The sequence below is a fragment of the Lepidothrix coronata genome, unplaced genomic scaffold, assembly GCF_001604755.1.
Source record: "Lepidothrix coronata isolate B3197 unplaced genomic scaffold, Lepidothrix_coronata-1.0 Scaffold174, whole genome shotgun sequence".
Lineage (NCBI taxonomy): Eukaryota > Metazoa > Chordata > Aves > Passeriformes > Pipridae > Lepidothrix > Lepidothrix coronata.
Genome location: NW_016690354.1, coordinates 1914345 through 1940749, shown reverse-complemented (window position 1 = coordinate 1940749; position 26405 = coordinate 1914345). Strand labels below are relative to the sequence as shown.

Here is a 26405-nt window from a genome sequence, read left to right as displayed (position 1 = left end):
TCATATTTTGAATTTGTTTGTGGATTTTGTCTGAGAATTTGGCTTGGTGATTTACCTTTTCTTACTTGCCTTGGTTTGAAATTCTTCTCTCCAAGCTCTTCTATGGCTTGATTTACAGTGACTTCAGTAGAGTTCTGTTGCACCAGTGTGCCTTTTCCAAATTGAGATGTAATGTCTTTTCATCTGTGGAACCTTTGGTGACCTGGTACATAACCACATATCTTCTTTGCTGAAAAATAATGTTAAAGAGACTCACTCCTACTCAGAGAGGTTAAAGGAACTATCTTGCTTTTTTAAATTTTCAAGGTCTGCAACTTTGTAGTCTTGGAAACAAATTTCTTTAATACACTTTTCCCTGCATATTACAACTCAGCAAATCATGAAAGAAAGCCTGTGCATGTTTTCTGTGCCAACAATAACGCTTTTCAGAGGCAGAAGGAAATTATTACCTTAAATACATTGAACTTTAGGAGCAGGAATGTGCAATTGTCTGCAGAGAAGTCATTAGAGAGAGCACAGATTTGCTTCCTAAGTATTCTGTTATTTGTACTGACTCTAAAATGACAAATATGATTTCTTTCTGCTTTGGACTTCTGTTTGCCTTGCAGACACAATGCAACATAGAAAAGGGGAACTAGATCCTATCTCTCTATGTAGTTCTCTTTAAAAAAATTGTTTACTAAAACTTAATTGGCTACATCTGTGCATTTGAAGACTGATGTCATTAAGTACCTAAACTGTGTGTCTTTATTACTGGTAATGATACATGAAATGCCAGGGCTCCTGTTCAATTCTCAGGCTTATGTTTTCAAAATCCAATGTTATTTCTGAGTGTCTCATCTGAGCGTTGGACTAGAGCATGGAAGATAGATGAAAACAAAAGGTGCTGGCAAGAGTTTTGGAGCTTAAGCACGAGATTTTGTGTACAGAACTGGCAGCTAGAATGTATTTTCTTGTAAATCAAATATAGAATTTATTGTCTCAAAGCCTCAAGAAGGAAAAACCCATAGCTTTCTCTGATGCAGAAATGCAAGTCTCATGCAAATATATTGCAGTGCTCCAAAAGTATAAGCATATACAGAATGATGATGCTGTGCTCCCACCTTCTATCTCTCAGATCCCTGGCCATATGGTCTTCCTCCCTCCCTTGTGCTGGCACTGATGCTTATCTGATTCTACAGTGAGCCAGCTCACTGACAGAAAATTCACCGAGTAAATATAAAATAAATACTTTTCCACATGTTTGGTGTGGCGGTGGTTTTTTGTAGTGGTTTGGTTTTTTCTTTGGACTTCTTTACAGTTTAGACTGTACCTCAGGCCTTCAGAAAGCTCAGTGGCTCACCAGTGCCAGCTCACCTGTGGACTGTTCAGTACTGAAGCTGGGGGTTGTTCTATCCAGGGAACTCTCTTAGGTGTGAAATCCTCTGCTACAGCCTGTGAATTTAAACCTTCCTGTCACATGAGCTACCTCACCATGAACCCTGTAACAGAGCAAGCAGAGTGGTATTTGTGTTGAACGAGCAGGTATTTCAGAGATCTAGCAGTGGAAATCTTATAGTCAAATTCAGGCTTTATGGTCATATTGGCAAAGAGTGCTGATGGAAACTATGAGTGTTCCATTTAAAAAGCAAACATTTGCCATGAGTTATTACATAGAGCTGAGATGTTCCAGTTTCTTTTCTAGAGTTAGATGTGATTTTTCAAAAAGCACAATGTGGGAACTGTTGACAAATGCAGAGTGTTGGTTTTCTGATTACAGCACCACTAAAATCCATCTCCTCTTTCTCACTCTTTCCTTTCTTCGGGTTCAAATTCATCCACTACCCTGCCTGGTTCTTCTTATTCCCTCTTATTCACTGTTGGAACTTATTCCTTGCCACTACCTAAGCCAACTGCTAGAATCACCTCTGGGTCTTCAAGAGACGTAAATCATAGAATCACTGACTTAAAGCTATATCAAGTTGCCCAAGGATGTCCAGTCCGATTCGGAAGATGTCCAAGGATAGAGATTCTAAATCCTCTCTCAGCAGCTATTCCAGGTCTACAATCAGCCCGAAACTCCCTTGCCACAGTTCATGATTACTGACTTTTGTCCTGTCACTGTGCACTTCAGAGAAGAGTTTGACTTTGCCTTCTCTGTGGGCCCTTTTGAGATAGTTGTAGATAGCTGTTGAATTGGGGTGGTCTATTCTAGAAGCTGAACATAACCAGCCCCCTCATTTTCTCTTCTTTCTTCATGTGCTCTGAGCCCTAACCATAGTGGAAGGGTAACAATCCGTCGCACAATGATGTTCTTCTAACTGGGGAACTGTTGTAAGACATGTAGAAGAGAGGATTGGCATGTAGATGTTGGTGTCTGGGAGGAGTGAGTGGGGGACAGAGAAATACATTCAAATATCCCTTGAAATCTTGGTTCATCTGCTGCATTTAGTCATACAAAACTCAGGACAATCACTGCAGTAAACTATCTGAATTCTACAGCATTTTCAAACAAACAAGACAGTGCAGGCTAAGAAGGAGTTAAGCAGACACAGGAAGTGAAGGCACATGTTAGATGTTAGCTGATTTGAATAGAAAGGTGCTGATGAGGACACAGCTCAGGGGAAATCTGGGAATGGGGTGACTGTTTGAGAAAGAGACCACAGTAAAAGAGGAGACATTTGTAGAATTAGATCGAAGACTGAGTAGTAAAATGGAAGTAGAAATGAATATACACACACAGAACCAGATACAGCTGAAGAAACTCAAGGGTCCATACTGGGACCACTACTATTTAATATCTTCATTAATGACATAGATAGTGGGAATGAGTTCACTCTCAGCAAGTTTGCAGCTGACACAAAAATGCATTGTGCAGTTGATATACTTGAGGGAAAATATGCCACACAGAGGAATCTTGTCAGCCTTGTGGAGTGGGCCCATGTGAACCTCATGAATTTCAACAAGGCCAAGTGCAAGGTCCTTCACTTGAATCAGAGTAATCCCCAATGTCAGTACAGGCTGGGTGATGAACTGATTGAGAGCAGCCCTGCAGAAAAGGACTTGAGGATACTGGATACTGACAATTGGATGAGAGCTGGCCATGTGTGCTTGCAACCCAAAAAGCTAACCGTGTCCTGGGCTGCATCGAAAGATGTGTGCCCAGCAGGCTAAGGGAGGTGATTGTGCCCTTCCACCCCACTCTGGTGAGACCCCACCTGAAGTGCTGCATCCAGCTCTGGGGCCCCCAGCACAAGAAAGATGTGGACCTATTGGACTGGGTCCAGAGGAGGCCACAAAGATCATAAGAGGGGTGGAGCACCTCTCCAGTGAAGTCAGCCTGAGACAGCTGGGGTTGTTCAGCCCGGAGAAGGTTCCTTGTAGTGGTCTTTCAATATATAAAATGAGCTTATAAGAAAGGTGGAGAAAGGCTATTTACCAGAGCCTATATTGATAGGACAAGGGGCAGTGGTTTTAATCTGAAAAAGGGTAGATTTGGATTGGATATAAGGAAGATATATTTAACATGAGGGTGGTAAGGCACTGGCACAGGTTGCCCAGAGACGTCGTGGATGCCCCATCCCTGGAAGTCTTTAAGGCCAGAATAGATGGGGCTTTGAGCAACCTGATCTAGTGGAAGGTGTCCCTACCTGTAGAATGGAAGTTGGAACTAGCTGATCTTTGAAGTCTCTTCCAGCCCAAACCATTCTGTAATTCTGCGACTGTAAACTCGGGTACAAACTTATTTTATTGGAACACACAGTTTTCATAAAATCCAAATGCTTTGTTAAATAGGACAGATTTGAGTAGATCACTGACTTGAAAGAGAACATGGAAAAAACCTGAAAACACTGATTTTTTTTTCTCTTTTTCTTCACCTACAGAATTCAGTGCTTTCTTTTTTTTCTGAAATGAGTTACTTTTTAAAATAAAATTCAACCACAGTATAGAATCCAAGTCAAAATGCCAGTGAACAGCTTTAGTTACCCTAAAGGAAGTTTATTTTCTGAAGTATCTATTCCTTCATGAAACATTTAATTGTTAAGTTTTTTTATTATTTTGCTTCTTTGCAAATGAAGTAGATTTTTGGAAACTTGTAGTCATTCATGAAAGAGAACTTTTTATTTCTCTGCATTTTTTCTTTAGAAAGGTTGGAAAGCCACCTCCAAACACCTACATGCTCATGCTTTATTTAAAAATCATCCAAAATCTGCAGTGGAATTGAAAATGCCAGACAGGTGTGAATACAGACAGGGGAAAATCACAGAATCACAGAATATGCTGAGTTGGAAGAGACCCACAAGGATCATCAAGCCCAACTCCTGGCCCGGCACAGGACCATCCCCAAAAGTCACACCATGTGTCTGAGGGAAAATGAGTATGTTATAATGGCTGTAACTATAGATGGGGCGTAGAGTCTATACAGTTTACAGTAAGGGAAGAAGTTGGATGGAGCAAAAAGATGGTGCTCTCCCCCAGGGATTTCTTCCTTGAACTCTCTGGACTTACACTGAAGTGTCCTTTCTTCAAGACAGTTTTGGTTTATATTCAGGCCATTGAGCCAGACATTTTAAGGAGTAGTTTATATCCACAGGCAAGCTAAGTAGAATTAATTGTCAGGTTCCCATGGGGACTGGGATTGATATTGTGACTGCTATTATGTCTGTGTCGTATACAATATAAAAATAATAAGGGATTTGTTTGTCCTTCCATTCATTGTCCTGCCATCTGTGAGTACTATCAGAGAGGTCAGGCACAATTTAGCTTTTAGAGATTAAATGGGATTCACTGGATATATAAAACACTTCATTAGAGATAATACAGTTCTATTTGACATTCCCATAGGGGATTTAGAGAGACAAGGATTACGCAAAGTAGTATTGGCAGTTTAATGTCAAATTTGGAAAAGGTAAATTAGGAACTGATTCAGTGACTACAAGCAACTTTGGTCTTCATGATTTTCAAAGGGCACAAAAAACAGATTAATGGAATGTAGTATTTCTCTAAAAGATAGTAAAGGTCATTGCAAACATGGGCTTTTATTCTAGTGTGCAGATTGTACCAAATTTAAGAGCAAATCTAAAACTAGAAGGTACTTTGTAATTATTTTCCCAGTAAAAGCACAGAACTCATCAGAGGAAAAGACATGCAGTTCTGGATGTTTTTGTAAATAGAAAATTTCAGTCATTTCTTATGTGTAAAATGTCCACATTCTTTTGGGATAGCATGCATTGCTAAAGATTATAGAATTTTCATGTAGACAAATAATTGCTTCTTGGCACAGACCAGTATTGGCATAGTTTGAATTTTAACATTATTCAAAAAAATTGGATGTATTTTGTTTTAAAATATGTGTGGAAATGTAGCATCATGCTAATTCATTCCCTTCAGCTGAATTTTTGGGGAGAGGAGGCAATATTCTAAAGTAGCAGGAATAAATTAAATAATGCAATTAATAAATCATATAAATTTTGTAGTTAAGACCTCTTCCCCACATTTCAATAGTTTTAAATCTTTTCTGTAGGAGCCAGTTCAACTCAAACACAGACTGCAATTCAAATATTAGGATATTATTGGTTATGATTCTCCAGACACAGGTTTGATTTACTTTTTATCAATGGTTACATGTTCTGTAGAGTCTTTGCTGCCTTCAATAGAAATATTTTATTCACATAGCTGAGATCTTTAACATATTACTCTTCCTCTCGCTTTTCTTTTTTTCTTTTTTTCCCAGATTGAATGCTCAAGTATATCTGACTACTCAGAAAAAATTATCAAGGCCAACCACTTGGACAACAGTAAGGCATATATAAATACATATAAATATATATAAATCCTTTTCTTTCAGGAAAAAGAGAAGATAACTGATTAATTTCTCTGATTAATTTAGGTTGTGTGGTTTATATATAAATGGTAGTTTTGCAGAATTGACTTACATAAATACAAAACTAAGCACCTCATTCTAGGCACTACAACAATTCTTCACAGGAATTACTGTTACTTACACATTTACTTTTAGACTCACAGACAATAGAAGCAAATAGGACTTATCAACAGGCAGTTTGATTTAGCAAAGCAGACACACACACACACACATACACTGACATTCAAATTGAAATAAGGTTCAAAGCAAAAAAGTATTCTACTGCAATATAGATTTTTCACTAAGATTTCTGACTTTCAACTTTTAAAAAATACTTTTTTTTTTCCCAAAACATCAAAACACACAAACAAAAATGTCCTGTTCTCAAAATAAAACTATCATAGAAAACTTCTTTTTTTCTTGGAAAAATAAAACCTGATGAAATTTCCAGGAATGTGGAAACTCTAAATTAAAAAAAAAAAAAAAAAACAACAACAACACACTAAAAACACCCCCAACCTACTGAAAATTCTTAGCACAAAATAATCTCTAAGCAGCTCTATTTCATGCCTTCAGTCCTCCTCCAAATCACAGTACACAAGATATCTTTGTAACAGCCTAAAAAATCCGTCTTTTTTTAACTGAGGCTGTGAGACAGCTCCTGTTAAAAAGTGCTCTTTGTGAAGAGCTTCCCTTTGCTGCAGAGCAGGTCAGGTCTGAGCTGGCTGGACTGTTCCATGTGCCCTCACTTTTAGCTGTGTCTGCACTGATGCTCTTCTCGCAAAGGCACAGGAATAGATTTCTGTTCTGGTTTAGATCTGTTCTAATTTTTATTGCTGTCACTGGCACTTTCTGACTAACACAGAGCTCTTGGGGAGGAGAATTTTTTGTACAGTATGGATATTCAAGGGGTGTGGTGTGAAACAGCAGTGACATGGGATATAAGAGGACAGGCAGCATGTGCAACTTTTGGTTCAGGAAAAGAAGGAAGTATAGTAAAGGACCACAAAATACTCTTCTTCACAGTAGGGATAAGGCACTAAAGCTGTGAGGTGTGAGCTCAGCTTGATTGTCCTGCACCTTTGGTGCACAGCTCGTATATTCCTGGAGTGACCTTCTATCAGATAGCAACAAAAATAGCATACCACAAATCAATTTGCATTTGGATTTCCAGCAACAGGAATTATGTGTGAAGGGACCATTGTCAGAATAAATTAGAAGGTTCCAATGTGCTCCAGAGGTTGCAGAAGGTATTTATCTCCACTTCTTTCTCCTGTTTCTACAAGGAGCAAGTCATTAAGAAACTGTGGAGGAAGAAGCAGAAACCCCTCCCCTTTGTCAGGAGACTTGTCTGGACAGGTTCAGCAGTCTGCATGACTGCAGTTTGGTCACCAGTATAAACAATTTACACACCTGAACTAACATTTACACTCTCGCACTTTACACTGACCAGCATTCACTTTCATTTTAATGCAGCCAGGTACCAAGCCAAAGGACCTTGTTGCTCATGGAAATTTTTCTTTTTTTTCCCCCTAAATGTTTAGAGAAATGCAGACTCAGCAAAAGGGGCTGAACCAAGAGAAAACCCACTGTTTCCAGAACAGATACAATACAGCTGGAGACAGCACAATCTGTTCCCACATGATGCCTTACGAAGATGTTTCATCAAAGTGAAGGGAGGTGGAAGGAACTTGTGCTGCTGCTGCTTTTACTGTGGCTATTCTAGGTGTAAACAGAGGGCTTCAAAGTCTGCAGGTGTGTCAGTCAGGCAGCTGTCAACAATGCTAAAATTCACTCTGAAAGAATTGTGACAGTGAAAGTTCCTGGGAGAAATGAGAACTAAAGAGAACTCATGGCTGGAGCTTATAGGCAGGCATAGTCTTCAGTGTAACAACAGATGAACTGTTGAGTACTGCGAAAGAAAAGAGTTTAAAGAATGGGAAAGAGAACTCTTTTCCAATCAGGTTGCTCTTACCAGCTGATACTTTTGTTACCAGTCTGAACCAGAGTGTTCCAAGCCTCTTAAGGGGCCACTGGATTATAAATTTGCTATACAAATAAAGTGGTCACATCTGGTTAGTCATACTAGTACTGCACGTATTTGGGAAAGACAAACCTCATTTTTCCTGGGCCGAGTTCTAAAGTTAACTCAACCCACACTTCCACTCTTAACCAGCTAATCTAGTTATAGCTAAATTAAATTATCTTCATCTTTCCCAAACTGAATGTTGACCATTTCCTCAATAAAAATTGCTATCAATTAAAAGTAATAGAATAATGTTATCAATTAGTAATGGAAAGTAAAATATTCCCTATTCACCTTATTCCTAAATTTCAAGTGCATCTGTTACCTTGTCAAGGAAGAATCCAGAACCACGAGACTTTATGCACTGCAGCAAGCAATATAAATAGCAGAGAAACACACTGTAAGGTATTTGTCACAAGCTGAAAATACACCTGTAAATAGGAAATGTGTTTTTTAAAAAAGCAAGAATGATTGGTGACTTGTGTCACTTGTCCTAAAACAAAATTATTTGTTACAACTGAACTGAATATGGACCACCATTTAATTTTTCCTTAAGCACTGTATCTGTTCTGGTGTCAAAGAATTCTATCATTAGTCATTGATTTACTTTTGCAGGGCATAACCAGCATCCTGTGAAGTAGTATACAGTATTGCCAGTAATTTAATGTGCTGTGTTGTAATAGTGTCTCTGAAGATCTGGTATTCTACTATATCAAACTCCTAACAGCCCTTTTAATTTCCTTGAAACTAATTTGGTGATGAAGTACCTGACAACAACGTTTCCCAGCAGTCACTTTGAGTAACTCTGGAACAAACTGTGCACATCTAAAACAGATAGAAGATTTAGATATGAATGAGTCAATCATGAAGCAGAAAGGAATGAAAAACTATTTTTCATGAGAGAACTGTTTGTACAAACTTTCTTGTTTGTGTACTGTCAGGCTAGATATGACTTTCTCAGTTGAGTCAGCTCCCCCTAATTCATGGAAAGAATAAGTCCTAGTTTTCCTCACTGGGAATCCATCATCATATGTTTGAAAAGCAGATGAGAATTAGATCCTAGTTCAATAATCTGTAGTATCTCAGTGGTAATATCATGAATGTGCAAACCTGTAGGCATGTTTAAAGGATTCTAGGTGGATTCTTTGCATTACTTGGTCAATGATCTAGAAATCTTCCAAATTTCAAAGGTCATGTAAAATGAGATCATGCAGGTGAGCAGGTAAGGCTGGTTTTTCTGTTTTTTAAATATGGGGGGGTTTTGTTTGGCCTTTGGTTTTTTGTTTTGTTTTGTTTTTTCCTTTTATACTGATTCTAAAACTTCTGTTTATTATACTTACTGGAAGTAGTTTTTAAATAGTTTAAAATCCATTGAGTCACGTGGAGTCAGCCCTTATCTACAGGCGTTCAAGAAGAGAATCATATTGAAAAGGTCAGCCTGACATTCACCAGTAAGGAACTTATTCAGGTGTTTTATTATGTGAAACGTATTTCTTTGGATTCTCTTTTCAGTAATCACAATATTTAAAGGTAAAGTGGAAGAAGTTGAATTACCTGTGGATAAAGTAGACATCATCATCAGCGAGTGGATGGGTTACTGTCTGTTCTATGAGTCAATGTTAAACACAGTCATCTTCGCACGAGACAAGTGGCTGGTAGGTGCTCTGCATGTCATACTCCTTGCTGGAGCAATCATCATTTATTTTCTGACTAAAAGCCTTCCCTTTGCTACTGGCACCAGAATAAAATTCAGTTACATCTCCAAGTGCCGTTTCTTGGGCTTTAAGATAAAAAAAGGGAATCTCAGTGAAAGAGCTTTGCTTTTGATTAGCTGCTGGCTGGTGAAATTTGTATAGACACTACCTAATGACATTGCTACAGGCTGCAAGAATTGCTGTGATTAAAGCTGGTGTGACAGTCTGAAGGAAAACAATAAAGGCATGCAAGGGGTGCTTGTCTGGTTTTTGTATGTGCAGTTCAAAATGTGATGTCTTTGTCAGGTGAATAGATTACGAGATCCATTTCCCCAAAATTCATCAACAGAAACCTGGAGGGCTAATGTTTCCAGACCGAGCTGCTTTGTACGTGGTAGCAATTGAAGACAGACAGTACAAGGACTTCAAAATTCACTGTGAGTAACACTTTTCTGTGGTTATTTCCCTAAAATATTTGATTTATAAAGGCTTACTGTAATCTCATTATTGGCAAAGGATTGCAAAAGCCAAGAAATCATACTGACCAGGCCAGAATTCCAGTATAAATGTGAACATTAAGAGTACGTTAGTCTGCTGATAAATTCAGGAAACTTGCAGTAATTTAAAGTGCACAAAAGAAAGATGCATTAGTAAATTGATGTAGAGTTTGCTTAGAGTTATATTAATACCCCTACCTGTATTTAAAATGTGTATTATAGGAGATTTAGTTTTTTGGTTCTTTTAATAAATATATAATCTACCATAACAGCCAGGAAAATTGGTAATATTCTTTCGCCATGCAGGTCCTTGTTTTTGTTTTTTAACATAACAAGAACAGAAAAATAATAAAATGCAAATTAGTTACAAATGTTACAAAATAACCCTAGAAAAAATTATATCTCCATAATAAGCTCGTCAAGGAAAAAAAAAACACACAACATGTAATGCTTTTTTTAACTTTTAAAAGCATTTTCTGTGAGAATTTTTAAATTAAAAATAAAGATTAGAAATTTCAATTTTACTTTTATGTTAAAAGGGGTTCTAAATTTTTTTATGTATATATATATATATATATATATATATATATATTTCGTAGATGCATAAAATTGACTATTCTCTTGCTTTTAAAATGTTGGGAGGATTTCCTTGAAGTAGTGACCTCTACAGGTGACCTAGTCCAGGCTCCTGCTCCAAGCAGGCCAGATTTCACAATTAAAGTAAGTCACTCATAGGGCCCTGCACTGCTGTCAGGAGATGGGGATTCCGTAGCTTCTCCTTCCTGAGATTTGCCTTCATTCCCTCATCACCAGAAACGAATCTGACTTTTTCTTTGTTTATGTGGTAGCAGATAGCAAGTAGATACCACCATTAGTTTTTGCTGTCCCAGGCTAAGCAAACCCCATTTTGTTAGACACTCCTCCTGTCTTAGCATGTGGTTCATTTTCATCACTAAAAGATCATACTCCTGGTTCATGTTCAGCTTGTTGTCCCCAGGTCACACAAGTTTGGATTTATTTGATCATAAGATCATAATAGTTGTGATGAAATGAGTAAGTTTTACATTATTTCAGTTTTCTTTTCCTTTTAAATTTTTTTGCTTTTATTTATTTTTCAGAGCTGGATAATTTCACTTAAAGGCATTTTCCATTAGGGGATAAAAAACCCCACAAAATTCCTAAGCAGTTATATTAATCAAAGATACATACAAAAGTTTGCGTTAATTTAGTGGGTTTGGTCAATCTTTAATAAAAAAGCCTAACCCCTTGCCTCTCACCTCCTCTCAGAAGAAAGTTTGGTGTCTCTGTAATCAAATTCAGTACTAATACACAGAACTGTCAATTGGTCACATTTGCTGTTTTAGGTCAAAAGTGAGCCCAGTGCAGCACGGTGGTGACAAGAAGTCTCTGAAGGTGCTAGGGTGAATTATATCTCCTCCTCAAGCACAGCCTAGATTTTTCTCCTTGGTTACATGATGACCTTGACAGCTAAATTCCTTACAAAATGTACAGATTCAAATGGATGTATGAAGCATTCATTCTGTAAAGCAATCAAAGCCATTTTGGCCTAAAATCCTTTATGTGCTTTTTTCACCTCGCGTTTGAACCCTTTCCTTTCTAGACCTTGAGCCTTTTTCTTTTCTGTTCTCAACTTGGGGAGAGAGGGGGTTCATAATTAAAAAAAATGTTTCAGGTTCTCTTTTTCTCTTCTAAAATGTTGTTTTCCCTTAAGACACTTTCTTTTCTAATTTCACCTCTAATTTCTCTTTCCCCCTCGCTTTACGTACCCTGTATTTTCAGTTATTTCCATCTCACTATCTGTCTGCACCACCATCTTGTCTCTCCTCCATTTCGCTTTTCTGTCATGATGTACATGTAGATTAAAACTTGGATGTCCCAAATATTGAAACACGGCTGTAATTCTACTCCTGTCAGTAATTCACTTGCTGAAACTAAGACTACTTAAATAATCAAAAGAGCATGCAAAGTGCTGATTGAATAGCGATCTATGAAAAAAAAAAAAGCATTAACCAGAATGGATAGGAAAGGACAGAACAACCCTAACAGCTATTCCAAAGACTCAGCCTGACATATTATATGATTTTGGGCAACGCTCTCAAATGTCTAAAGCCACAATAATCATCAACAAATCTCATATAACATGGCTTTGGAGACACCAAAGAACAAAGACCACTTCTTCAAAGATGTACATGGAGGGGTTATTTTGCCACAACTGCATTATCTGTAAAATAACAGTGATGACATAGACAACTGGGGCAGAGAGCAAAGAGCTAAAGAGGAAATCTGAAAATTAGGGGATGGAAGAAATTCTTTCAAATGAAAAATGCTTTGAGAAACAAAATATACTTTCTATTATTACTGCTAATCTTGACATATCTCTTTGCATTGATAGGGTGGGAGAATGTGTACGGCTTTGACATGACCTGTATTAGGGATGTTGCCATGAAGGAGCCGTTGGTGGACATAGTAGATCCAAAGCAAGTGGTGACCAATGCCTGTCTAATAAAGGTTTGGTAATTCCAAATATACTCAATTATGAATGTTTACAACTAACTGTAGGATTCTTTGGAGACCTGCTACTTGTGTTTTACTGCTACCTTTATATGCTTTTATCTAGCTGCAGAAGCCATCATCATAGAATGCTATCATGCTGAGAAGGAAAGACATGCAGTTTTAAATTAGTCAGTACTGGTATGCTGCACATGCTTAATACTGTCACATGAGCTAAGCATGAGCATTGATACCTTGATTTCTTATGGAATACCCAAAAGCAAGATGTTCCTTGTGACTCTACTCATCTGGCTACTGCAAGTTGTAACTCAAGACTCTTACAAATTTTACGTATGCAAATACTGGATAAAGAGAGACATGGTGTATTTAGATATGGATTTTAATTGCCCTACCTTCTTGTAAATAGAGATTGGAAATTACTGATGGAATGCTGCTGAGGAGAAGGGGTAAATGAATTTTGTTTGCAGTAAAAAAGATGGAAGCATCAGTTTCTTGTCTGTCTGATGATACAACTAACTTACTCCAGAATGTGATCAGAATTGAAACCTAATTTATTTGTCTAACTTCCTAGTTCTTAGCCTTATCCAGAATGCTACTGCGTTCTTCCAGCCCCAACATCTCCGTTCAGAGGTTAGCTTGTACCCTGCCCTACATCTAAGACAGAATGGTCACTAATCTGTTTTCACAAGATCACGTTAAGAATGGAGGAGCTGCCTGCAGGAATATTTTAAAGCTCTAAAATTCCTTCCACGTGAAGTAATCCTCCTCATGTGGGACTACTCTCATAAATAAGGCTGTCTGCGTCAACAGCAGTGGAAGGATCAGGTCCATGAATCCAAGAGTATGCTCATTTATCCCAAAGAGTCAGTTTTAATTTTTCACTTTCACTTTTTGCCAGTAACAAACACAGCATTAAGCATTCCCACATGTAATAAGGAAAGACATACCTCTAGTCTGCAGAACCTTTACTGAAAGCAGCAGAAAGGAACAGAAGTAGAAACACTGTGTGACAACGTATGCATGCACAGTCCATCTGCACTGAGGGGAACACAGGATGGTTGTGCCTGAAAACAGCCTGAGCCAGAGCAATTTCAAATTGCAATACACACAAAAGAAACAGCTATTTAGAGTGTGTAGAATATGTCCAGAGAGTGAGAGATAAAGGGGTAAAAAGGGGTTGGCTTCTCTGGAATAAAAAGCTGCACACCCTTAAATGGAGTACACATCCAGCACTTTATTTAGAAGGTCTTTGAGAGTAATTGGTTTTAAGAAGACAGACAAAAATTTTCGAAGTGTTCCTATTCAGGTTTTATATTTCGTTTTGACATCTTTTGTCCATATAGTGAATGGTGCTATACCAATAGTGGCACTGCGAGAGCAAAGCAGGTAATAACTACGCAGTCAGAAACCACTTTCCATTCTAGAATCTGTCACTCTCACAAACTGATCACTAAAAAAACAGAAAACTGTTAATGAAAGGCATGATGGAGGGAGGCCTATGTTCAAGCTAGCAATATGGAAGCCAGAAAAACAGAGTCTGCATTGTTGGGTGTTTTTTAAATTTCATTTACTTTTGCACATGGTGTAAATATAAAGTATATTTCTTTGATCCTGAAAATATTTGTGAATTCAGAAAATTATATTAGCCTAAGAAAACATTTGAGAATAAACAAAGCCATAATGTTTAATTATTCAAATGTTTCATTACAGCACTTCAAGATGGCACAGCTTTTTCATATTAGACTCACAGAGGGATTTTTAGGGTGTATTCAACCCAAAGCCAGCTAACTTAGGATGCCTACAGGATGAGTCTGGGTTCTCTCTACATTAGTCAGTGGATGGACTAGTCACTAGATGCATTCCTCAGAGACCAGTCAGAGCCCTGTGCTTCTGCAGTTATTTTGATTCCCAATTTAGATGCTCTGAATTGTTCTACAAAATCAGCAAAATAAGACAGCCCCTGCACGCTGTGTAACCATGACACTTAGCTAAAATGCTGGAGACTTGAGTAAAATTTCCTATTTTGTACTCCTCAGAAATTGGATGTAACACAAGTCTTGAATCCTTTAAGGAACTCTAGCCACTAGGCCACAGGTGTACTGGGGGTGGTATGCAGAGAATACAGCATGTTCTGTGTCGTGGAAGCCATTTCCTTTTGAATGATCTCTTAAATATATCTCAGGGGCACAGGAATGGGAGTCCTCTGTTTAATTTCCAAGCCAGGGAGAGTAGTGGGATCAAAGCATCTTGAAACCATCAGTCAATAACTGAACTCAGGATAAGCGTACAGGTGTCCTACTGAGGGACTACTGCTTTCAGTAATATTGCCAAAAAAAGGAAAAGTTTGTTTCAAACTCAGTAAAACAGTTGTGTTTCCTTCTCTGATCCCCTTGTGCTTTGGAAAAATACAAATGTGTTTGGGTTGACTGAAAACTTTTTCTGCCCGTTAATTCTGATCTGGTGTCAGCACCAGAGACTAAAATAACAATAAATCCATTGTTCACACACCTGTAGAAAAACCTACAGTGAAAGAGTGGCAAAAACTGACAAAACCAAACAAGAACAAAGGATATGCCACATCCAGTTTGTAATAAAAAATACTGTTACGCTTTCCTGAATATCCTTCCCTATCTAGACACAGAACTAAAAAAAAAAAAAAGAAAAAAAAATCTGTTTCTGTGTTCTTTCCAAGTACAGATTACAGCTCCTGCAGACACCACTTTAAGATTACACAGTTTAATGCTACTTAAATCACAAACTGCCTTCCTTGCACAAAAAAAAAAAAATTATACAACATTCTTGCTTATCAGAGCCTGTCTGGGAAGGGGATCAGAAAAGAGGTGCTGTGGCACTCTAGAAGCAACCTTAATTCTGATTCACATGAAATGGGACAGGCAGCAAGTCAGCATTTTTTCCAGGAGCAAACCTGATTGAAAGCTGTTTCTCCCATTAGAAGAGAGCTGCCTTCATCCAGGGTGACACCATTCAAACAAGAAATAGTAGCTGGCAACACAGCATCTCAACCTCACTGTTGATTCTAAATGATACATCATTTGCTCAGTCCTAAAGCGATTTGTGCCACAGAACAGTCTAAGAACCATTCTTTATGAAGTGAATGTGAAAACTAGACCTCTCTCTGTCTCTGTGCAACAGGGACATGTACCATGGGATGTCTCATGGTCTTTCATGCAGTGTCAGCCATGGTCTGAACCCCCTTACTCAGCTGATAATTCTGACACTTTTACTGCTGCTTAGCTTAAAACATTTTATTTTCGTAGTGTGATAATAAAGAGCTGTATTTTGATCACATTCCTGCGTAACTATGCCCATTTTGTTGTTGTCGTTGAAATCTGAATGAAATCTGGTAAATCACGACTTTTCCATTTATTTTATGCAATGATAGTATTTGTCCCCTGTGCATTTAGCTGCAATAAGCAGTGCCATTGAATATAAGAATATATAGGTAGCCAGACTACAATTCAAAGAGATCACCAAAACTGGACTCATCCGTTCTCAAAATTATATTAACTAATAAAAAAACCCACATATTTGTCTCATACCTTGCATAGTAAAAAAGGCATGTTTCTGTCCTTAAAAAAAAAGACTGTGAAAGTGACCAACATTTTAGGCAGCCCATCTGTTCAATATTTTTGATAAATTTCTACTAACTTCTCTAATAAAAATATTTCCTCATTCTTTTGATTCCACTTTACCCTGCAGAGCCAACACAGCTCAGAGAGAGGGAGCTAGTTCCCTATTATGTGCCTCACCATTAGACTTAAGTCACAATTTCCCCACAGTGATACCACTAAAAAGACACCAGAAATTACAGAAATCTGCAGCTATCACCCACCAGTCCAGTCTAGCTTGTCAAAGCTTGCAGTCTGCTGTGGAACTCTGCCAGGAGACCTCAGAAGTTCTTATTCCCACTATGCTTTTTTCTTACCTTCTTTTAAGGGCAAAAACCCAAAAACGTTTTAAGGCTATCACAGTTTTAAATGACCAATCATATGCATGGGTCACTTGTAAACACTAGTGCCTCAGGGTGTCATCATAATGTAGTACAATAATTTTCATTATGTTTAAGTTGTTCTTGAGCAATGCTAACCAGACAGGACTAAAAAAACCCCTCCAATGGGCAGTCTAGACTCTGTCCTCCATTTTTGCAGGGTGGATCTGAAGAAATGCTGGTGAGATCAGAGATAGGATTCCTGGCATAGGCTGGTAGAGAAAATTTGGATTTCTGCCTACAAAACTTCTCTTTCTCTGTATGCATGAGCAATGAGGGTATCAGAATGAGCAATGAGGATATCAGAAAGTGCACTGATTTCCCACAGTATTAGAACACAATTAGTAGTATTGCAGACTTATTATCCTCCTTATCATGACTACAAGTTCTGGAAACAACCCAGATAAAAGCAATACCAAAAGCTGGGAAAATCAGATCCATCTGGCAAACACAGTTTAAGCCTTGAACAGGGAGATTTAAATATTGATGGAAATAAGCAATCTTAAAGACTACATCATTGCTTCCAACTACTGCAATCAAGCTATAGCACAAGTTACATAATTTGCTTCTGTCTTGTTCAAGAGTAAGGTCCCTGTGGACTGTCCATTTGGAATCAGTTATCTGACAAAGGACTAGAAAGCATTACCATTAGAAAGCAGGACCCTCTCACACCTCAAATGTTTCAACTGCTTGACATGGTCAAATCACTTTCCCTTTCAGAGATGCACAAACAAACAAAAAGTTTATTTTTATTACAAACCCAACTCTGCCAACATCTTTCCTCAATGCTGACAGTCTTCAATAACAAAAGGTCTTTGAACTGGGACCTATATCTTCATTTCAACATCCATCATGCCTGCATTTGTCAAGGCAGGTTTTTACTTTGATTTCCTCCAGCTCCTACAGCCCCTCCCTGCCATTCCCAAGAACACACAGTCTTCCGTGAGTGGCCTCTCTTGCCACACTCTGTCAGCTTAGTCACATAACTGGATCATTTGCTATTTTTTTGATATATTCAAGTGTACCACTGATTTCTTATAGTATTAAAGGGCTGCGAGTTGTCTTTGTGGCTGATAATTAAATAAAATGTTAAAGTAGATAACTCAACACTTACCTGAGAGTCACAGACTTCTGCATGTAAATGTCTTTTTCTTTCTCCTCAAAACAGGAAGTAGATATTTATACAGTGAAGACTGAAGAATTGGCATTTACTTCTGCATTCTGCCTCCAAATTCAACGTAATGATTACATTCATGCCTTGGTCACCTATTTTAATATTGAATTTACGAAGTGCCACAAGAAGATGGGATTTTCTACAGGTAATCTGTATTTCTTTTAATTTCATTTCTGTTGCTATCAGTCTATCAGTTCTGCTGTCCAGATGGTACAGAAAGGTTTAATTTACCACCAGGTTTGAATTTCAGTGATAAAAATTACTGTCATTCTGGGGAAGGTGAGCAGTATGGGGAAAGGAAACAGAGGCTGGATTTCACAATGGCTACCAAGCTTAGGGTTCAGTGGGAATTATGACCTAGGAGTTTATGCCCCTCACCAGTTGTATCTAAATCCCATGTCAAGTTTTCAGATTAGATAGGGAATTATCGGCTCAGTGAGAGATATCAGCTCTGCATGCTAGTTTTCCCTAAATCCAAAACTCAACAAAGCTCTTGCTTGTCTCAGAGTCTAGAACAAAATCATCATTTTTTCCAAGTACACACTGCTTATGTAAATCATCTCTAACAATGTGAAACTCTAACTTACCTTGGTGAGCAGATATTTAAAGGAATAACCCCATTCCTTTAAGGCATCATTTAACTGACTGAACAAACCACAGTGTTGCAAGAAATGCAAAAACCTCATTCTGTATTAGCCTGACTGCATACAGGAGGTTGAAGGAAGTGTTTCTCTGCCTCTATTTAGTACATCATGATAAGGTAGGTGCAGAAGCAGTTACTCCATAAAAAAGTCATTTGGCCATCTGTTGCTGAAGGTCACCACTGTCTGGAAGACTGATTTAGATTCTCAGCTGGTGTCTGTTGGCAAAGCTCTACTGAATTCAGTAAAATATACCAGTTTGTAGGACATGATGAAGTGCCACTTGATTGCTATGTAGTTTTTTTAATTATGAAGAAAATAAGTATGTGATTTGGAGTGGACTTGAAGACCTGTGCCTATATTACACACACACACACACTCTCCATGGGGCACAAGTTTCCAGTTATGTCAGGCTTTTCTAAGGAACATAGCTCTGCATAAGGGTATATGTGTGTGTACAAGGTAGCAGTTACAATTTAAAATATAAATTCAATTTAGTTTTGGTCTAACACATTTTCACTTAAAAGTTTTACAGAGGTATGTCCAAATAGTAACAGAGCCTGGATCTGAACTCCTACAAGAAGATGTCTCCATTTAAATACTGCAATTAGTAGTCATTAAAACTGTCCAGACACATAGAGAGAAATTATCTGGTAAAATACTTTTCCTTTGGAAGATACCAGTTTGCCAGCATAGTTTCTTAGGAAAAGTTTGTTTATGTCAGTCTTCTGATACTAGAATTTTTGGGGAAAAAAAACCAGTTAAAAATTCCTGTCCTGACAGTTTTTTGAAAATGCAACAGTATTTCCCCAGTCACAAAAAAATTTCAAACTCCAAATATTTTTTTTAATATTGATGTTGAAATGAAATAAGATCATTATTTTATTTCACAGTGTTAATATATTATTGGTATAATACAATACAATGGCCTCATGTGACTGGGGATACAAATAGAAGAAAAATAAATTTATCAGAGGATTTTTTTGCCAGATCAGGAAGCCTCTGAACTTGTTTAGCTATTCTTAGCTTCCTAGATGCTCCTGACTGCAAGAATGCTAGAAGCACTAAGTAACCAATATAATTTCATTAGGCACTGCTCAAAGATTTGAATTTAAATCAAGGGGGAAAAAAGTAAATTAACAGCCTGAAATAGCAGAGGAGTGTCAAAGGGATTCTGCTAAGCAAGACTAGAAATTAATTCCATCTCTGGCAGATTGCCCACAGTATATGCCTTTTAAAAATCCAAAGCCAGGTCAAGGTGCAAGTACCCTTTCACCAGCTCTATCCTCCTGGAAACTATAAAATCTGCTGTTCTGGGATCATGAGTGAAAGGTTTCATCTGTGGCATTGTAAATAATAGTTTTTGATGATTTTGTGTAATTATTTTTTGAACTAATTTAGACTTCTGACATTCAAAGCACTTAGTGGTAAAGATTTCCCCAGTTTGAACATGTGGGGGTTGAAAGGAAAGCATCAAAAAGTGCCTGTCTTGCTCTGTAACCCCCTTTGTGGAATCCTTCTTGCTGGGTGTGATTCACATCTGACATATTTCACTAAAAATTAGAAAACAACCCACTGACATCCATAGAATTAATTGTGTTGTTGTAAAGTATATTTACTAGTATAGTACACAAGTTAAAGCATTCTATGAGAAGAAAAGTTTTTTCCAACAGTTCCCAAGTCTTAATGGGATTTGCAAGACATGCAAGAAATTTTGATAAGTAACACCCATATATATATTTTTAGCACCTGATGCTCCTTATACTCACTGGAAGCAAACTGTCTTCTACTTAGAGGACTATTTAACTGTGAGACGAGGAGAAGAAATCTATGGGACTATATCCATGAAACCAAATGCAAAAAATGTGGTAAGTCAGCATCCCTGATTCTAATTCCAGCTCTATAATCTCACAAACTCACAAACTATAATCAACGGTAAAGAAAGTGCATATGAGTAATACAATGAGAATGCTAAAGGCATTCATGTTTATTAGTAAAAGCTCTAGTCACAGCTTCACTAAAGCTGCCAACCACAACGATAAAGCAGTGCTAATATTACAGAAGTCAGCCTGCAAACAAGCTAGCATGGGGAGAAAGGATTCAAATACATCACCAAATCAGGTGTCCTCTGTCATCTGCTTTATTCATATTTTGTGATGCAAGTAGGCAAAGGTCTCTTCATGGTGTCACTTAAATCAGTGGTAAGATCCCTTCTGCCAACATAGGATGATCAAGAGCAAGCACTTCAGTTCCACATCTATGGCCATTGAGTGATCTCCCACTCAGTGCCCACAAACTCTCCAGTACGAAATCAAGTGACATATTTCGTTTGGATGTCTGTGTGAACTCACTGATCAAATCTACTTAACTCATTAATCTAGTGATAGGGTTGTTTAAAAATTGTGGCTTTCCATATACAATGCAGTGTTTTATTCAAGACTAAAACTAAAGCGTGATGGATTTCACACTACAATGACTGGTGAAAACTTCCTCAGTTTCTCTGCTATGGGCTGAATCCCTCTGTGTCAGTTATTCAGTACTCCTTTTAACTTGTGAGGAGACTGAGACACACAGCTGCAGCAGTTGTAATTATTGAACTATTGCATTTGTTGACTACAGCAAATCTTAGCATTTAATTGTCTTCCTTTTTTGTGTTACCTTTCCATTTTTGTACCAAACACAGCTTGGATATGGTTTTCATAGTAGTGAAATATTATACAGGAGAAGAAATAAACACAAAATAAATTTGGCATTAAAACAAACACATTCACCCCTGAAGCTACTGCTTGCTGTGAAAGAGAGGAAAATAGTCTGTTTCCTACCTTTATATTGTCCTTGGGGGACTGGTAAATTTTCTTTTGCATTGAGCATATCAATTTTCTTTGAGAGAAATGAATAAAATACCTCAAATTTGTTTGCACAGCAGTAGGCACCTGAATGCAGATTTACATGCTAAAATTAATGTGTTCTTGATAGTTGTCATAAAACAGAGAGACCACCTTGGTTCAAAAGGAAAGATGAAGGCTTTCAAAAGCTTGTAGAGTCAGAGCTTTCTTTTGTAGGGCTATGTAGTGCCTCTTTCCTAAAACCATGTCATTATAAGATAAAGAATGAATAAGGGCTCCTATACAATGGGAAGTTTACTAGATCTATTCTGGAATAACCCCTAGTGTGAAGGCTCTTTAGCCTAGATAAGGAGCATCTCAATGGGGAATACCCTTCAGAAATTTTTATATGATATGTATGATAATAGCACTTCAAAAACCTCCTAGTAGTAACCGGGACATTAAATCAGCCTCAAGAAGAATACAGAAATATGACCTAAGCATAGATTGTATGGTGAATGCTACTACACGTCCTACACCCTGCTTTTTCAGTGTTAGCACCATTTAAAACAAAAAGAAGTTAGAAATCACTGTAGGTATCTTGAACCTGCAGGTCTTTTCAACTCAAACAGTGATAACTGAATTGATACACTAAACTTCTGGTGTTACTTACATGTTACATTTAAATCTTTTTACAGCGTGACCTGGATTTCACAGTAGACTTGGATTTTAAAGGACAGCTATGTGAAATGTCAGTATCTAATGACTACAAAATGCGTTAGCAGGAAACCTTGCAGAAAGATGAAAAGGAGAATTTTATCAAGTCTTGAACTGCTGAGCTTCAAGCTAAGAACAACTGTTCACAAGATTATTTTATTACCTGCTAGAATGTTTACTCTGATGGAGAGTGGTAACCTGATCTTTCTTGCAGATAGTACAGGGGGGCTGGGATCCCACTGTGAATGTACAGTATACAGAACTGTAGCTTTTGTCAAACATAGGAAAAATTAAGCAACAGTCTTGAGTGTTCTGGTTAACTTCAGGATGGCAGAAGATGCATATACAAATTGTATTACTTACTGTGAATTTCTGGTTCTTCCAAGCTTTGCATGTTAAGATGATTAGGGCAGTTTTCTCACTATGAAAGACTACTACAGCACATTACTGTGACAGTATTACTGGACTTATATTCAATATAAATGAATATATATATATTGTACATGAGAAAAAATAATTTCATAATAGGAATTTGTTTTGTGAATATTTAATTCTCATTATGCAGTTATGGAAAGGTAATGATGTTACCTCTGGCACTACTCTAGGCAGTGATATATTCCATTAACTGTCCATCCAATGTTATAGCTTTGGTAAATACTTCATGCAAAGTGTACATAAGAGCTGGGCATTTACAGGAAGTTCAACAACTATATTTTTGAATGTCCTCTGGAAAATGTGGACCATTAGTTTTGAAATTCACTTTCACAACTGGATGTCTGTCAGAGCTTTAAAAAACATTTGCTTTTTATCCTTGAAAATATTCTGTGGTGAGTTTTTATAGCTGGATTTTGCATGAGACCTGAAATCAGACACCTAGTAATTAAATGTGATGAATGCAAAGTCTCTGAAATGGTGGATAATTCATGTTTTTTAGCCATGCCATATTTCAGTTCTTTGCAAGATTCTTAATACAAAATAATTTAAAAAAATAGGAATTAGTGTTTCCTTTTGGTGATGTTTTAGATAAGTTTTAAATTGCAAATACTATTCTCAAGAGTGCAGTGATTTGCAGGAACAGATTAATGTCTTTAAAAATTGTCAATGGCTTCTGATAATACTAAGATGTCTGTAGCTTCCCCATCCCCTTAAGCCCCTTGTTTTTCTTACAAAATCTCCTGCTTTATTGTTAAACCACTAAGTGCTTACAATTCCGTATATGTATGTATCAGATCTTTTTACTATATGAATGTAGACCATTTAATCACACGTGATTCATCAACAACTGCGTCATCAGTCCTATCTACCCATTTTCCAGTCTGTCTGGCATTAGGCACTAAACCGCTCTATCATGTATTGGATAAGATTGACTAGTTTTTTGCCTAAAAATCTTTTTAATCACCTGCAAATAAAGCATACTTGAAGATGTATTTTGCCAGTATTTGTCAACTTCTCATGCTTCTGAAACCTATATCTATTGATTTTCCCTTCACAGAAACTGTACAGTGCCTCCATTTTCTTATGGTCTAAAGATTACGGTCTAGGGATTGTATCACATGGTATCTATGTAGAATGAAATTAAACTGTATTTCAGCAGTAAAAGATGCTTTTTGCAATGTAGTTCATCCCTGTTGTTTTAAAGCACTTTTCTTTCATTTTTTTTAAATGAGGATGAACAACTTTCCTCACAAAATCACTAGGATTTTATCTGTCAAATAATGCTGTCATTTTCAGGGAATCAGTTCAGCTACTCTTTCAGTAATGGACTGGGAAAAAGCCCTCTCCAAGTCCCTTTCTAGTCACACTTCTGTGATTCTAAGACTTTAAGGTAAAGAATTCTACCAGATTTTTTCTCAGGCTCCTCCATTTATATAAAGATACTCAAATGTTTCCATCTTCTCTTCTGCCACTAATCACTGAGCTGACTATTACTGAAAGAAGAAAGACTCTTGCTTCATTTGCCTGAATTATACTTTGACAGCACTTCAAATCATCTACTTCTATTGCCCACTGCACGAATCTTTAATAAATTTAATATTAAAAGAGTAACAAAGAAGAAAAAATCCACACCTTGTTTAAAACAAAAATAAGAACACTAAAAAAAAATTCCCTAGGGTCTTTACAGAGAATGTGCCATTTTTGCCTGACAAAATGCCATTTTTGCCTGACAGACAGCACTGGTCAAGAAGCAGAAAAAAAAAAAAACTTGATCAGGACAGCTCATTAACCAATTTGAGAGGCATTCAAGCAGTGTTGAATATTGACTGCCCTTTCTGCCTCATCTTTCAACTACTGACAGTGTGGTTAAGATTTCTCTTCAACAGTGGCCAGTGGCCACCTTGCCTTAGTACTTAAAGTGCCCATTCACTTCAGCATTGCAAGATTAAGTCCTGGCTCATACTGTTAATGGCACAGTTCTGGGATGGTAATCAGACCTCAGGCACACTCAGTCCTGGAAAATTGGCTTGTGCTTTTCTTCATTTCAAAAACATATCACATATTTCTCCATCACAAAAAGAACTGAGAGTACCTACTGCAGTGTGGCTGAGTGTTTTTAAAATCAAAGTGATCAAAAAGCAAATTCAGGCTTCCAAGGCCATTATAGGTGTTACCTACCACAAAGGTTTTGAAAGCACCAATAAGTTCATTACCAACATCAGTGAAATAGGTATGCAAAAACTTACAGACTGTTAGGTTTTGCTCAGCAATCCAGCAAGTACCCGCCACTGAGTCTGAGCCTAATTTTCTCAAGGCTTGAACAAGAAGGTCTCCTGTGGACTCCAGGGTTGAACCAAAGCCACTGGTTTTCAAAGCTTTACATTAAAATACTAATGACAAAATGACTGCTGACAACTGAAACAGAAACATGTTTAAAGCGTTTAGTTTCCTTCCCACTGACAGGAAAAGAAGAGCATGACCTGAGGACAGAGCATGAGAAAGGAACTGATATACAGTATTTACACAAAAGACTGTCCCTGATGAGTACTACAGCACTGGAGAAAAGAGAAAGCAGGTCACCTCTGCCTTGACTCTGATCCAAAGCAAAAGTATTAAATCCCTCTCAGGGATTTTCTTGTCACTTGAAACACAAAGAAACATAAAAAAAAAATTAAATACTGAGCATGGCTCTAAAAGGCATAGTGGGCAATTCACACTTGCAGTGCTTGTAAGGATTAAGGAAGCAGTCTGTAATGTTAGGAGGGCCACGGTATTCCCAAGGTTCTCTACAGAACAGTATAGTATGACTCCATTCTCACATGCATTTCTTATTCCCGGCACAAACTAGCCCTTTACAGATGTTATTAAAGTTTCAGGCTTGGCTTGGGTTTTGCAGGGGTCATTCTGGGGACTTTCCTGTGTGCAAAATTAGGAAGTTTAGAGCCTTTTTACACCATCTTAGACTTTTAGTAGGGGTTGAAACAGTCCAGAATATAAACAACAGTATTACCCAAGGTGGTATGTTTTTACTACAGAGCTAATTTGAAGAACCTTCTCAGAGATAATTTCTTACAGGGTTTGTTTTAAATTTAATATTAACTCATAATTTAACAAATACAGATTTGATTATACATAACCAAGAGAAACTTCATTCACTTAAAAGGTAATTTATAAAGGATACATTGTGTTCCATGTATATAAGGAAGAATAAATCCCTGCTTTAAGAAGATAAGGAAGTACAGGCTGGGAGCTGACCTGCTGGAAAGCAGCTCTGCAGAGAAGGACCTGAGGGTTCTGGTGGACAAGTTGTCCATGAGCCAGCAGTGCCCTTGTGGCCAAGAGGGCCAATGGTATCTTAGAGTGCATTAGGAAGAGCTTTGCCAGCATGTTGACGGAGATGATCCTGTGCCTCTACTCAGCCCTGGTGAGGCCACAGCTGGAGTGCTGTGTCCAGTCCTGGGCTGCTCAGTTAGAGAGACATGGAGCTCCTGGAGCGGGTCCAGTGAAGGGCAATGAAGATGATTAAGGACCTGGAGCATCTCTCTTACGAGGAAAGGCTGAGGGAGTTGGGCCTGTTCATCCTCAAGAAGAGGAGACCTCATCAAGGTATATAAGTATCTGAAGGGAGGGTGTCAACAGGATGGACCAGGCTCTTCTCAGTGGTGTTGAGCAATAGGACAAGAGGCAACAGGCAAAAACTGATGCACAGGAGGTCCCCCTTTACTGTGCAGGTGACCAAGTACTGGGACAGATTGCCCAGAGAGGTTCTGGAATCTCCTTCCTGGAGATACTCAAAAGCCACCTGGAAACAGTCCTGAGTAATGTGCTCTAAGGGACTCTGCTTGAGCAGGGGTTTAGACTACATGACCTCCAATAGTCCTTTCCAAATGTAACCATTCTGGGATTATATGATTTCCAAGAACAGAGACTCCCCAACCCCTCTTGGCAGCTGTTCCAGTGGTGGGCTAATCTCACATAAGCATTTTATGTTCAACTGGAATTTCTCATGTTTT

At 37.9% G+C, this 26405-nt stretch overlaps 1 protein-coding gene across 3 annotated transcripts in view; it reads left to right on the top strand.

The window, feature by feature from the left end:
• PRMT8 (protein arginine methyltransferase 8) overlaps window positions 1–23555 on the top strand; it is a 57638-nt gene extending 34083 nt beyond the window's left edge. For all 3 annotated transcript variants that reach the window (XM_017830165.1, XM_017830166.1, XM_017830168.1), the window contains exons 5-11: window positions 5714–5777; window positions 9381–9523; window positions 9912–9999; window positions 12473–12588; window positions 17769–17919; window positions 20162–20283; window positions 21939–23555. In XM_017830165.1, coding sequence (XP_017685654.1) covers window positions 5714–5777; window positions 9381–9523; window positions 9912–9999; window positions 12473–12588; window positions 17769–17919; window positions 20162–20283; window positions 21939–22022 — 768 coding nt within the window. In that variant the 3' untranslated portion in view covers window positions 22023–23555. The remainder of the gene's footprint in view (window positions 1–5713; window positions 5778–9380; window positions 9524–9911; window positions 10000–12472; window positions 12589–17768; window positions 17920–20161; window positions 20284–21938) is intronic.
• The last annotated feature ends 2850 nt before the right edge of the window (window positions 23556–26405 follow it).